We start from the raw sequence: 14,740 nt of genomic DNA, 5'->3' as shown, positions 1-14,740 counted from the left end.
TTGGTAGCTGTTGTGACCCGCAGTTGCGCTTCCTAATGCTTGTGTGGCTGTCAAGAGAACCAAAGCTGGCTAAAGATTGCTCACGGTATCATGCTGATTCATTTGCTTTCATTTGCATCCCAGCCATGAATGACCTGGTCCAGTCCATGGTCCTGGCAGGTGGACAGTGGACAGGTAGTGCTGAAAATCTGGAGGGTCCCGATGAAATTCCCACGGGCAAAAGGAGGAAAGATTTGGGAACTATGGCCTTCTCCACAACTGCCATCAACTTTTCAACAGTCAACCAAGCTTCGAGCTTCAGAACCAAGCAGATACCTAAGAGTAAAGGTATAAGCAGTGCAATTTTTATGTGAATGTGCTCTGTTTTTTGGTACTTTATAGAATTTAGGTTATTTTATTAATGCACTAATCTGTTTCTAACCCACTAATGCACCTTATGCAACCTTACTGGAGTGCTAACAATTTACTACTCTTCTATTACATCTCTTATAACCGAATTACACCCAGAATAAATCGGACATCATTTCCTTCTCAGTAAAATGGTGGAAATATTGTGTTGGTATAGTTTTAACTGAGCCTATACATGGCTTGTTGTATTCAGTGGTAGGTGAGGCTCAAAACCTCCAAAAACCTCTACAAACCATTATACACATGAAGGCTTATAATTCAAGGTGTGTGCTGACCACTGGGCTCAATGTAACCTCAAATTGTTCAGAAATGATGTATTGAGGCTTTTGATGGTATCACTATTGTAGTAATAAACCCTCAGTGTTTTTAAGCTGAACACATTGGGCACAAAAAATCAACATTCCCCTGTAAGCTCTTTGTTACATTTTTTATCCCAGCACTTAGGCTTTTGGCTCCTGCTCTGTCACTGCTGCTTTCCTAAACTTAATCTTTACAGGAAAGAGTTAAAGGAGAAAGCTCTTTTGGCCCTACTCCTGTGGGTAAGAGGAGTACACTTAGTTCTTCACTCTTGTGACCAGTATTCAGCCTACAGCGGGCTGAAGTCCGCTGTCAGCTTATGTCACTCAAGCAGTCCAGACTCTGGAGGTATCCTGACTTTAATGTCGGGATCCCCCCAGATAACTGACCGACAGCTGGCTCAGTCTCTCAGCGTGCTGCCGAGAGCCTGAGCCAGCCGCTCCTGCCCCTCCACAGCCCAGCGCTCCAGTCAGGGCTGGCCCAAGACATTGTGCTGCCTGGTCCAATAATGAAATGCTGCCCCCCACCCCTCAAAAAAAAAAAAAAAACACGCCCACCAAAAGGACCCTACATCCATTATTTTATATAAAATATAAAATGTAGAAATTATTATATATACTATTATATTCTTCAATAACTCACCACTGGACCGGTCCACCAAAAACCCATTGTCTGTCCTCCGTCCTCCTGTCACTCCTTTGTTTGCCGCCTCCTAGAAGATCTAGCCTACCCTGCGTGAGATGGAGTGCGCTGGTGTCACAGTTCATTGCGCACACCACGATCATGCGAGGGACGTTCACCGGAGGAGACACTCCGCCGCCTCATACTCATCAGTTTGCACTACGAGCGGCAGTATGAGATGGTGAAATGCCGCCCATAATGTGACGCAAACTGATGACACACAAAACTGCTGGAAAAAACATCTTGGGCATCCGTTTGCTGTCCCTCTCAAAGTGCTGCCTGGGTCCAATGGACCCAGCAGGACCCATGGTAGGGCCGGCCCTGACTCCAGTGAGCGCTGGAGGGGCAAAGCAGGGAGCTGGTGACTGACAGTCTGCTCACTGAAGACTGAGAGCTAAGCGATCAGTGGTCTTTATTTTTAAACGGTTCATGGTGTATGATCGATGCTGCATTTACCTAGGTAAGTATGTAAGGTTAATTTTTTTAAATTCCCACACTTCTCTTTTAACAGTGGACAGTGCAGTCCTTAGCCTGTCTGTTGTCTTGGAAAAAATAGAGGCGGGAGGAGAAGCCCATTATAGGCTATGGGATGTGTGTTTTTATTGATGCACGCGATATTCCTAGACACAGTCCCTGCATGAAAATGCGGCTCCATAGGAACACTGCAGGAGAAAGGAGTCTGGAATGTAGGCAAGGATTTAAAGATAAAGGACCTGCAATCCTACATACTCAGTAAGTGATTAAAGCAGCTTCTGACAGTGCTTAGAAAAACTGAGGGTTTAATATCACTTTGCGAAGGGGCTGGAATTAAAATGATGGCAGTACTGGCTTCTGAAAAAAAATTCTGCATGAATGGAGGCCGCCTTCTGCCCCTGAGGTTGGAGACCCAAATTGGTGGGTATTATATGAGCTATAGTGGTTTCCATACATAAAATTCCACCATTTGAGAGGAAGTTGTGTTCTGCTGAAAATTTAACTTGCAGTGTTTTCTCTTGAAGTGTCAGATACACTTTGTACTAACAACCTTCATTTTTATATCCTTAACTCTAATTACCTGTTACTGCTGCTTTAAAGGAAGCCTGAATATGACTGTGCGGTTCACACAAGGGAACCAAAGTCATACATAGAGTGAATTTCAGCTGATGACCGGGATGAAAGTGGAGCCGTAGTTGGGCCTGTCGGCATCCTCCCGTTCAACATCCTTTAACCTCTTCAGCCCCAGAATGTTTACCCTCCCTTCATGACCAGGCCATTTTTTGCAATATGGCACTGTGTTACTTTAACTGACAATTGCGCGGTCGTGCAACGCTGTGCCCAAATAAAATTGATGTCCTTTTTTTCCCACAAATAGAGCTTTTTTTTTGGTGGTATTTGATTACCTCTTTGCTTTTTTTTATTTTTTGTGCTATAAACAAAAGAAGTACTGACAATTTTGAAAAAAATATATATATATATATTTTTTTTTTTTTTTACTTTCTGCTATAAAACATATCCATTAAAAAAATTAAACAAATCGAATTTATTCATAAATTTAGGCCAATATGTATTTTGCTACATGTTTTTGGTAAAGAAAATCCAAATAAGCGTATATTGATTGGCTTGCGCAAAAGTTATAGGGTCTACAAATTATGGGATATATTTATGGAGTTTTAATTTTTTTAATTGGTTTTACTAGTAATGGCGGCGATCAGCGATTTTTTAGCGGGACTGCGACATTTTGGCGGACAAATCTGACACGAAGTGACACTTTTTGGGGACCAGTGACACCAATACAGTGATAGGTGCTAATAAAAAAAAAAAAAAATGCCCTGTCACTGTACTAATGACACTGGCAGGGAAGGAGTTAACATCAGGGGCGGTCAAAAGGTTAAATGTAGTTCCTAGGGAGTGCTTTCTAACTGTTTAGGGGATGCAATGACTGGAGGAAGACCTAGATCTGTGTCCCTGCTTAGCAGAAACACAAGATCTCCATCTTCCCCTCTGACCTTGTTTATATAAGCAAACGACCGTTCTGCCTCTCCTAAGAAAAATCATTGGGTGCCGATGAACATCGGGTCGCCAGACCCGCTATTTGGCTCCAGCTGTGTTTAATCACAGCGGGAGCGGGTCGCCGGCGATGCGCGCGCCCCAGACCCAGTGCACAAAATCGTGTACAGGTACATGATTTTGCGCAGGAGGGCCACCCTGCCACAGTATATCTGCGTGGGGCGGTCCAGAAGGGTTTAAAGGGTAAGTTCACCTTTGGGAACATGTTACATATTCCACCTGTTTTTTTTTAGGGTGGAACATGTAACCTGTTCCCACTGCAGCAGTCTCTCCCCGACTCGCCGCCTTTAGTGACAGTAAACCGGGGATCGTCTCCCGAAACCCACTGTCACAATTTTTAAATAAACCTGGCCGCGCGGAGCTCCACCCACCCAGCCGCATCATTTATTTGGAGTTCTGTGAATGGGAGAACTTTGCGGCTGTCGGCTTGTAGATCTCAATGAACTACCAGGGCACTGTTGATCGCTCTAGGAAGTTATGGTTTATTCCGGTCATTGTGTAACTGCTTGACCGTATGAGGTATGAGCAGACAGCTTACACTGACAGTCTGCAGGAGTCCTGCATTGCATCCCCTTTTTAACCACTTCTGGACCGGAAGGATTTGCCTCCTTAATGACCAGGCCATTTTTTGCGATTCAGTACTGCCTTATTTTTTACAATTCCGTGGTCGTGCGTTGCTGTACCCAAATAAAATGGATGTTCTTTTTTTCCCCACAAATAGAGCTTTCTTTTGGTGGTATTTGGTCACCTATGAGATTTTTTTATTTTTGCGCTATAAACAAAAAAAGAGCAACAATTCTGGAAAAAAACAATATTTTTCACTTTCTGCTGTATAACATTCCCAAAAAAAAAAATAAAAAAATCAACATTTTTTAACATTTTAGGTCAATTTGTTTTCTGCTACATATTTTTGGTAAAAGAAATCGCAATAAGCGTATTTTGATTGGTTTGTGCAAAAGTTATCACATCTACAAACTACGGGAAAAATTTGTAATTTTTCTGTTTTTTTTTTTTTACTATTAATGGCGGCAATCTGCGATTTTTAGCGGGACTGCGACATTTCGGCAGACAGATCGGACCTCTGACATTTTTGATACTTTTTGGGGGACCAGTGACATTACTACAGTAATCAGTGCTAAAAATATGCACTGTTACTGTAATAATGACACTGGCAGGGAAGGGGTTAACACTGTGGGTGATCAAGGGGTTAAATGTGAGCCTAGGGGAGTGATTCTAACTGTAAGGGGGCGGGGTTTGTGAAATGATCACAGAGACCTGTGATCCTACATAGCAGGATCACAGGCACTCTGTGATCATTCCTGTGATCATTTACAAAAGCTGCCTGTCCTTCTCTCTCAGCGGGGAACGATTGCGGGTGCCAGGGGGCAATCGGAGCCGCCTGCCCCGTGCATCGGAGTCCCCGCTGCCCCCTAGCTGCAGGCGTGCCACCGATGTATACCTACGTTGGTTCACGCAGGAGGGGCGTTAACCAGTTAAAATCGAAGCGCAGCTGCCCCGGACATGTGTGAACTGGTTCCATTGAGAGACCCGGTTACACTCACATGTCATGTGAATTGGATGCGGGGAAACGTGTAAAACCCGGCCTAAATCTAAAGATCAGATCCAGCCACTGTTCAGGAATTCTAACAGTTGCGGGTTCCGATTGTCAAAATACAATAGAAATTCCTCCATTTATGCTGTTTAGCTTGGTTGAAGCAATAAAGCCGTTTTTTCATTTAGTGCCTGGTCAATAATCAGCACTCAGTAACAGACCTGTTTAGACACACCTCCTCTCCTTCTCTGAAATACAGGACACTTATGTGAAGGGGCGTGGCTGCTACTCAGCTCTGATAGTACAGGTCACTGTTATGTGAGGGCATAAGAGAGCATTTTCACAAATAGAAACATATATTTTAAGGCATTTTCTAGCAATAATCGGTCCCAGATCAAAATATGATAGTGGAGCACTATAAGATTTAAGAAAAAAAAAAAAAGTAAATCAAATGGGCTTTACCATTTTAACTCATAACTTTATTTCAAATCTTTACTTTTACATCATTTTTTTAAATCCCAGACTTACATCTATGAGCAAAGTCATCAAAGCAATGCATTAAAACCTATATTACTGCAATGACAAAGGCTCACAGTGTGCTGACTTCTCGACAGATATAACAATTAATGAGAAGGTGGCATAGAGTTTACTGTGCTTTCTCTCAGAGCAGCTGTTTCTCAGCATGCCGTACAGACGCCTTATGTCTGGTCTGTCTGGCACTGTTCTCATGCTTCACAGCTATATAATATCAGATATTTATTTTTATAGAGATGTGGAGAAAAATATTTCCAATGATGGGTATGTAAAACATTAACCTTTTTCTTCTAGTCAAGTCCACCGGTAGATAGTACAGTTCATATTAAGATCTAGACACTGATAACACTATGGGGTCAATTTATAATAAAAATTTGCTTAAAGAATGTCACAGGTATTCGCCAAGCCAAAACAAATGTTCCTTGTATTTTGTCTAATATGATTATTTCCTATGATCATCAGCTCCATCTAGTGTCCATAATGCGGTATTTTCCTGAAATACCTCAAACAGAAAAAGACTGCATTGTTGCATCTAGATGGGGCTTATGATCATAAGAAGCAATCACATTAGGCAAAGCACAGGAAAATGAGTTAGAGTAGAGGAAATGCTTAGTGACATTTGTCCAATTAATGTTTTAAGAAATAGACCACTACTTGAAACTTATTTTTTTTTCTTGTATTTTGTCTAATATGATTATTTCCTATGATCATCAGCTCCATCTAGTGTCCATAATGCAGTATTTTCCTGAAATGCCTCTATCAGAAAAAGACTGCATTGTGGCCACTAGATGGGGCTGATGATCATAAGAAGCAATCACATTAGACGAAGCACAGGGAAAATTCGAGTAGAGGAAATGCTTGTGACATTTGTCCAATGAATGTTTTAAGAAATAGACCCCTACATGAAACTTCTCACCCCCCCCCCCCCCCCCCGCCCCAAGCCAGTGCTTTAAAATTACATGATCAGGATCAAAACCAGAACTGCAGGAATTGAAGGAATTTGATTAAAAACTGACTTTCAGATGTGGCAGTTCTTGGTGCAAAGTTCACATTTTGAGGACGATGCCACGTCTTTCATCTTTTGATTGAGTTTAATGCCACTCTTTGTTTTGCAGATGGTGCTTCGTATGAAGATGTCAGCGGGCATGGCGCAAGTGATGATTCTTATAGTGGTTCCACAGTTCCTGGTAAATATCCACCTTAGGACTTGTCAAGGATATTGAAAACGACGGTCACACACTGGCCATGCTTATCACAAGCTAAGCTGCTTTTCTATTGCATTGAATATGCTCTACAATTCCAGTGTGCTCAGCTGTTCCAATGATGGCTCATATTTGCAATGTTATGGGGGTTTTTTTTGTCCTCCAGTTATTGTTAACCAATTAAACAGAAAGAAATACATAAATTGAACCTATACTCCATGTTCATCTTTTAAAAGTCCTGCCCAAGTCCAGATACCAAAAGACGATTGCTTTTACCTTTGTTGGTCAGCAGAGCTTTTTCGAGCCCCTCTCTGATGTAATTGTTTCACTTTTACTGGGGCTTAGACCTGCCAACAACCTGTGGTTCACCCAAACTAGGCAGACCCGATTCTTTAGCAAGGTCCACCCAAGTACTAGGTGGGGCTGCACCAAAGGGAGGATCATGGGAGAAGAGAACCAAGGCTGCGTGCCCTTCTTCCAAGGCTTTGAGGACAATCCTCGAAAACCTGCACCCTACTAATTGGGAATGAGTAAAGTGCATAATGCTGGGCAAAAAGTGAAAAATAAATAAGTGCTTAGGGTGCCAATGTGCAAGACCGAGTACCTGCCAAATGCTATTCTACTGTCTGATGAGAATACCTCCTTGGCCAGTAAGGGAGTAATCATTAAACAGGGGATGACCATTGATGGAGCTTAATTATCAAGTCAGGGAAAATCAAGCCTATGTAATAAAGTGAAAATAAGTCACAGAAAATAAATTTGGAAACTGAAGGGAATAGCAGTCACAGCGAGCCTGCTGGCTGCCTCCTCCATCCTTCCCTCTGCACAGCTAGGCAGGGGGGGGGGGGGGGAGGCAGCTTCTCCTGGCTCAGCCTCCCTTTGGTAAGTGTCTCTAGTAGGGGTCTACAAACCTTTCTAAACAAAGGGCCAGTTTGCTGTCCTTCAGACTTTAGGTGGCCAATGGGAGAAGAAAATACCCCAGCATCGCTGTAGGAGTAGAAAGTGTTTCATGCCTGGTGGTCAGTGGAAGTAAATAAATTACACAGCACACATGAAGAAGGAGGAATAGTGCCTCACCATTGGTATTAATTGGAGGAATAGTGCCCCATTGTCGGTGTAAATGGGAGGAATAGTGCCCCATCATTGGTATTAATGGAAGGAATAATGCCCCATCTTTGGCGTCACTGGAACAGTGGCCCTTCATTGGTGTCAGTGGGAGGAATAGTGCTGAAATCATTCATATCCATAGGAGAAATTATACTCCATTGTTGGTGTCGGTGGATGAAATAGTGTTCCATCGTTGGGATCAGTGGGAGTAATCGTGCCCCATTATTAGTATTATTGGTAGGAATAGTGCCCCATCACTGGTTTCAGTGGAAGGAATAGTGCCCCATCACTGGTATTAGTGGAAGGAATAGTGCCCCATCACTGGTATTAGTGGAAGGAATAGTACCCCATCACTGGTATTAGTGGAAGGAATAGTGCCCCATCACTGGTATTAGTGGGAGGAATTGTGCCCCATCACTGGTATTAGTGGAAGGAATAGTGCCCCATCACTGGTATTAGTGGAAGGAATAGTATCCCATCATTGGTGTCAGTAGGAGGAGTAATGCTACATTATTGGCATTAGTGGGAGGAATAGTGCCCCATTGTTGGTGTCAGTGGAAGGAACCATGTCCCATCATTGGTATCAGTGCTCAATCATTTATATCCATAGGAGGAATTATTCCCCATTGTTAGTGTCATTGGATATAATAATGCCACATTGTTGGTGTCAGTGGGAGAAATAATGCCACATTATTGATATTGATGAGAGGAATAGTGCCCCAAGGGCTGAATAATGTCATGCTAAGAGCAGAATCTAACCTGCTGCCCACAATTTGAAGACCCCTGGGCTATTCCTTATCAAAGGAAGCCAACACAATGTCTGCACCTGGTTAGATGAGGGGGAGCTTTGGGCTAATATCTGTGCCAGATTGTAGTGCAGATATTTGTATATAAGGCACAGAAAGTTCAATATTCCTGTAACATATCGCAATGTGTCACTTTTTGGTGCGCATGTTGCAATTCTTTTTAACATAGGCGCACTATGTTGATTAAAAAAAATATAAACTCAATCGTTAACCAGGCCCGCTGTTTTTTTTTTTTTTAGTTTTACCTTTGCCTGGCTGTTGTAGGAAGAGAGACCCCCATAAATATAATTTTTTTTTAAGTGCGTAAAGACATTTATTTTCCAGTTAGGAACACTCTCCCATCTGTATACAAAAACGATGGTGTTAACAAAGCAGCAGCCTTATGGGCCATACACACTATAAAATTTTCTGAAGACTTTTTCCTTTAGACTTACCAAAACCATATAATATGAGGTCAAACCTAAACACTTTCAATTTGTATGCAATCTGGCAGGCCCTTGCACTACATAGAAAAGGTAAATCTGAAGGAAATCTAACCACAAAAGTTGGATAGTGTGTATCCAGCTTTATCGTGGGCCTTTATCACTCTAATAGACCTCATGTACATTGATCTTAAATGGTCTACGTCTCCACCAATTATATCAGAGAGTGGGGAAGTGGATGGTTTTGGAGATTCACTAGTATCAGTTTGGGTTGAGCTGAATCTGCTATTCCCATTTGTAGTCAGCCCTGTTAATATTTATTTTCCATTATTGGTCATTGACTGGCCTTCAAAATCATGGAGCACAACATTTTGATGTCTTGTAAATCAATAGGGAAAAAATTGTCATGTGTAATTTTAGGATTTTTGTTTTATTGTGGACATGTCCCATTGTCGGTGTTCTTCTTGTGTTACTCTGGTTTGATTTTTACCAGTCCACCTTGCCATGTGTTTCTCTCCCTTTTTTTGTTCTTACAGCACGTTTCCATTTATAACTGTCATGGTCGCTCACTCTGGCTTTGTGTCAGTGCTTTGGCAGAGATGGGCATGCTGAGTTTGAAAATGAATGTATGCATGTCTCCTTTGCACTCTGGGCATTTGTGGATCAGAATGTAGCCATGTTGTGTCACCTGCTAAATGTTTGTCACCGTTGTCTCTAATCTCTCATCTAGCTCCCAGACCAGCCAGCCTTGATAGTGGCAGGACATCCCTTAGTAATAGTAATAATAATGCTTCACTCCATGAAGTGACAGGTATGCTGTAGACATTTTGTATTATTTTTTTTGTGCCGTATTTCTTGATGTCAACCATTTCCCTCTTTAAGTTTATTTAAATTGTATAAAAAGTGTAATATATTGAAGATTAGTTCTTGGTATGGTGGCTGCATTTCTTTTCTTCTGCTTTGTTTTCACCTGGTAGTCCTCTAAAAACACATTTCCTGTCCCTGGGTGGCTACATCACTCTTCCATTGTATCTATGGAGGGAGCCATGGTTGTCGCCCTGGGCGGCTCTCTTGATATGGACTACAAACATGTCATTATCTCTTCATCTCCATTACATGAAGGGCAGGAAAATAGGTAGTTTACAGAAGAATGCTAGGAAGGAAGATATTATTCGGTGCAGCCAGGGGCAGACTGGCAACTTTTGACCCAGGGAGCAAGTACAAACCAGAGACCCATGGTGCAGCGACTCGGCCCCCCTCCCACTCCCCCTTTTCCCGGCCTCCTCCTGATCCCCATTCCAGGCTGAAGCTCTGCTCCAGGTACTCTCTACTTATCGGCTGTATCCGGGTTCCTGACCTGGCCAGCAGAGGGCGGTTGGGAGGAGCTGGGACAGCTCAGTCGGGGGCTGACAGGGGGAGGAGAGTATCCAGTGGGGCATGGAATTGTCCTCTGCTTAGACACAGATTACACCATCCATGTTGGGGGGGGGGGGGGGGGGAGAGGTATGCGCTCCTTGTCTTCAACCCTTACTCAGTAGGTCAGTGGCAGGGACATTTTACTTCTCTTCACCGGGAATCCTTTAGGCATGTCTGTGGCAGAAGCAGTGCAGCCTTTTTACGGGGCATCAGAGTGGCCCAGGGGGCAATTGCCCCCCTGCCCCCTAGCCCATTCATCCCCTGGGTGCAGCTCACAAGAAGTGACACGGACACTGCCTTTCTGTCAAGATCAACAGGTATTCCCTTAAAATATTCTTAGGTTGAAAAAAAAAGAAAAGTAAGTCTGCCAGCACATCTAAGAACTGTAAGCTGCAATATATTTCATTTTGTTCTTTGGTTTAGTTATCCTTTGTTAGTGCTGTACAAAGAACTCTGATCATTAGCTAAATTTTGATGGGTTGCTGCACATCACTACATTTTGTACCCCCAAATCATCACATTTTCCTGTTTTTTTTGCCATCTGTGTGTGTTAGTGTTTTGTTATGTAAGTATGTAGTCTACCATTTAATGACTTTATTTTGAAAACACTAATTGCCTGTCATAAAGATTTTTTGGGTTCTGATTGAGGACAAGTAAGAAGTTCTCTGGCTGCATCTGAACCAGAAAATATTAAAGTCAGAGGAATGGCTTGACAGCCAGATAGAAGGCAGAATTTCAACAAATCAAAAATTAATTATAACGAAACAACGTATTCATTAGGTTTACTCGGATGACATGATGTGATAGTTTGGGCCTTTTGTTAATATAAACCACAGATAACATCCACGCTAGATCCTGCAAATTAGACAATGTAAGACTCTAAAGCAGCTGACATTATGTTGATGGCAGAAAAAATAAAATTTTAAGTCCAAGCAAGCAGCGCTGAGTGAATAGTAAACTCTAAAGCCAGTACAAGTCTTTAATAATAGATTCCATCACCAGAAAAATTGTGAAAGATGGAGCCACACACCACCCAACTAAGTGCTCTAAAGAGGCTGCTTACCATACCTCCATACCCATGGAGCATGTAGTATAACTCAAGGGACAATGAAAAAAGCCGGCATATAGGGATGAATCCTATTCTCACAGGCGATTCTTCCCATAAACTCCCAGGGGGTGTCTGTAGCTCAGCGATCCAAGGTGTAGGGAACCATTATATATAAGACATAAAAAAGGGTCCAGCGATAGTGAAGCACCGTTTGATAAGAATCATAGATTTATTAAAATAATACTTACAAATGAGCAGAGTAAAACCAGCATAAATCATAAAATGGCTGCCGCGGCATGAGAGCGTGCCAGCATCTAGTACAGCGTTACATGTTTCATCCTATTGGATATCATCGGAGGCATGGACTAAAATGACGCTGGCACGCCTATATAGCTCTAAAGGAAGTGACGTCAGCCGGAAATATGTTAATGTTTGAAGCATCCGAAATAATGTAAAGACGAAAGAAATTATCTGAATTGACTCTGGACCATTTTGGTTTTTTTTTTTGCTGCAATAATATTTTTCATTATTATTATAAAAAAATGCACTACAAATGGAAATATATTGAAATAAATCCATGTACATTTTCTTGGGGTTTTTTTTTTTTGGGCTAAAATATGGGCGACTTTTTATATTTTTGTTTTTCCATCTGTGTCGCATTAGGAAGATTTCCCTTTTCACTTCCAGCCCTGTAGACTCAAGAGGAATTGAGAGGAAGTATTTCCAAGTATAGGGAATCCCCTCCTAGCAAGTTGTCACAGGAACAAGTGTCTCCATTAGAAGATTTCCTTTTTAGTTGGCAGCTAAAAATTTGGGATTTACCTTTACCTTCATGTATCTCCCGAATGGGGACACAGCAATAAAAAACTGTCAGTGGTTCTACCCCTCACTGCTCTATCTAAATTTAATCTGCCCAAATTACTCCCAAATATCATAATTGCATCCATGCTTCCAGCCCTGTAGACTCAAGAGGAATTGAGAGGAAGTATTTCCAATGTTAAGGAATCCCCTCCTAGCAAGTTGTCACAGGAACAAGTGTCCCCATTGAAAGATTTCCTTTTTAGTTCCCAAATATCATAATTGCATCCATGGGCACCAAAGAAATAGTAAGCCACACAAAACTTATGTTGTAATAATTGTGATACATTGTTCACTAATTTGTTTCCCTCTTCTGTCCATCTCTGGACATTTGAAGTTAAACAATAAAAAACAAAAACAGTAAAGAAAACCCAACTATACAATCCCATATACACAATCCTATACCTGCAGTTGATCCAGAGGAAGGCGAAAACCCCCAGCAAAGCATGATCCAATTTGCTACAGCAGGGGAAAATAATTCCTTCCTGATCCCCCAAGAGCCAATCTGATATTCCCTGGATCAACTTTACCTATAAATGTACCCAGTTATATTATATACACCTAACTCAGCAAGAGAACAGTAGGGAAAAAAGTGAAGGGGGTGCAAAGAGGGGTCAGTAGGCTCTTTATAGTTCAGGAAACCCTAAGAGCCCATTCAGACTAGCGCGACACGACTTTGGGGGGTGACCTGTGAAGTCGCGTGCACCGTTGTGCACCGTGACTTCGGCACGACTTGCAGAGACTTCACATAATGGAAGTATACGCAAGTCGCTCCGAGGTGGCCCCAAAGTAGTACAGGACCCTTTTTCTAAGTCGGAGCAACTTGTGTCGCTCCTATTAGAACGGGTCCTGTGCTAATCAATGGACCGCGACCGAGCGCGACTTGTCAGGCTGACAAGTCGCCTGACAAGTTACGCTAATGTGAATGGGCTCTAAAGCCCCGTACACACGTACCGATCGTCGGCATACAAACGTTCGTCTTTTCTCCCCGGGATGTCGGTGTCTGTTGAAAAGTGCAAAGACTGCCCAAGAATTTTGTCCGCCGACTACAGCCGACTGCAGAAGTGATGTCATGTAATGGTTAACTTTCCCTGTGTTTTTTCTTTTCTGAGCATGCCCAGTCTTGCAAATCTGCGGTCTGTCGGCAGAATTCTGTACTGACTGGCGAACAATCGTCCGTTCTGGTGTCGGCATACAAAAATTTTCATGTTTGCAAGAAAGACTCTTGTCCGCAGAATGTGCGCAGACAGCTGTCGGAGGCACCATACTAACAAGCGTACAATCGGCAGATCTTTCGTCCGCCGACGTTTGTATGACGACGATCGGTACGTGTGTACGGGGCTTAACTCTACTTTTTCTTTATTGGTTTGTACAGAAAAGCATTCTATATATAATGCAGACCCCATGTTCTCAACAATGGTATGTCCTAAGGGAATCTTTTACTAGTGCAATCGTATGACAAGGGGCAGAGCTTGTACAAAAGTCAATCAACATTCAGGTGTGCCTAGGGCACCATACACCTATGTATGTGTGTTTGTGTGTGTGTATATATATATATATATATATATATATATATATATATATATCTATATATATATATATATATATATATAGCCCTAGCCCCCTACGAAGGACAGACATTTGAACTTTACTTTATCTTGCTGCTTTTTCAATTGCAAATAATTGCAAGCACCAAAAAAGTTCTGGAGATTAGTGCAATAGAGGGAGGAATTGGGAAGACAGATGTGGAGATCTCTAGGATCCTCAAGGTATAAGAAACCTGTAGGTGATGCAGCCAGTTGGTATCTATCCACAACTGACCCAAAAACCTAGCTCTGATTTGTGAATAATGCAGTTCTGAAATTGTTATACTCCTGACTGAATAAACATGTTCTTGTACTCCATTTATATCAGTGTAACCATCTTCTCAATACGCCGTGGTCATGTCTGCTTATTGGTTCCCTGCAGGTACCACTCAGAGTAGGTCCCAGAGCCACAGCAGTGGGGATTTTGGTCTGCACCATGACAATGAAGTGTGGTCCGGCAGCAATAGTCCAGTCCAGTATTTTGGTCAGCGTTTGAAAAAGTCTGCCGCTTCCAGCCCCATGCTTAGACTCAAATCATGTGATGGAGCGGAATGCCTTGCCCAGTCGAAGAAGAGGCTGGGGTCACCTGGAAGTGAGATGGTCTCCCTCAAGCAATTCTTAGAAGAAAGCAGCAAGCTCACTGTAAGCCAGGTGAGTTGGAGAGTTGGATCTAGTAGTAGACCGTTACATTTACTTGGACTTGTTCTGTAATGTTGAAGGCATTTCTTTGCTTATCTAAGCTGCTTTTTCAGTTCTATTGAGTTTCAGGAATATATC

The 14,740-nt window shown here is 42.3% G+C and overlaps 1 protein-coding gene across 7 annotated transcripts in view; it reads left to right on the top strand.

Moving 5' to 3' along the window:
* The window catches only part of CCDC88A (coiled-coil domain containing 88A), a 338,561-nt gene that overhangs the window by 288,940 nt on the left and 34,881 nt on the right, over window positions 1-14,740 (top strand). For 4 of the 7 annotated variants that reach the window (XM_082250171.1, XM_082250170.1, XM_082250169.1 and 1 more), the window contains 4 exons: window positions 124-327; window positions 6,634-6,705; window positions 9,786-9,866; window positions 14,346-14,614. In XM_082250171.1, coding sequence (XP_082106297.1) covers window positions 124-327; window positions 6,634-6,705; window positions 9,786-9,866; window positions 14,346-14,614 — 626 coding nt within the window. The remainder of the gene's footprint in view (window positions 1-123; window positions 328-6,633; window positions 6,706-9,785; window positions 9,867-14,345; window positions 14,615-14,740) is intronic. The other 3 variants (XM_082250173.1, XM_082250172.1, XM_082250174.1) reach the window with 3 other exon arrangements.

Source organism: Pelophylax lessonae (assembly GCF_965119305.1).
Source record: "Pelophylax lessonae genome assembly, chromosome: 3".
NCBI classification, from domain to species: Eukaryota; Metazoa; Chordata; class Amphibia; order Anura; family Ranidae; genus Pelophylax; species Pelophylax lessonae.
Note: the sequence above shows the minus strand (reverse complement) of the source record. Positions and strands in the feature narration are given on the sequence as shown.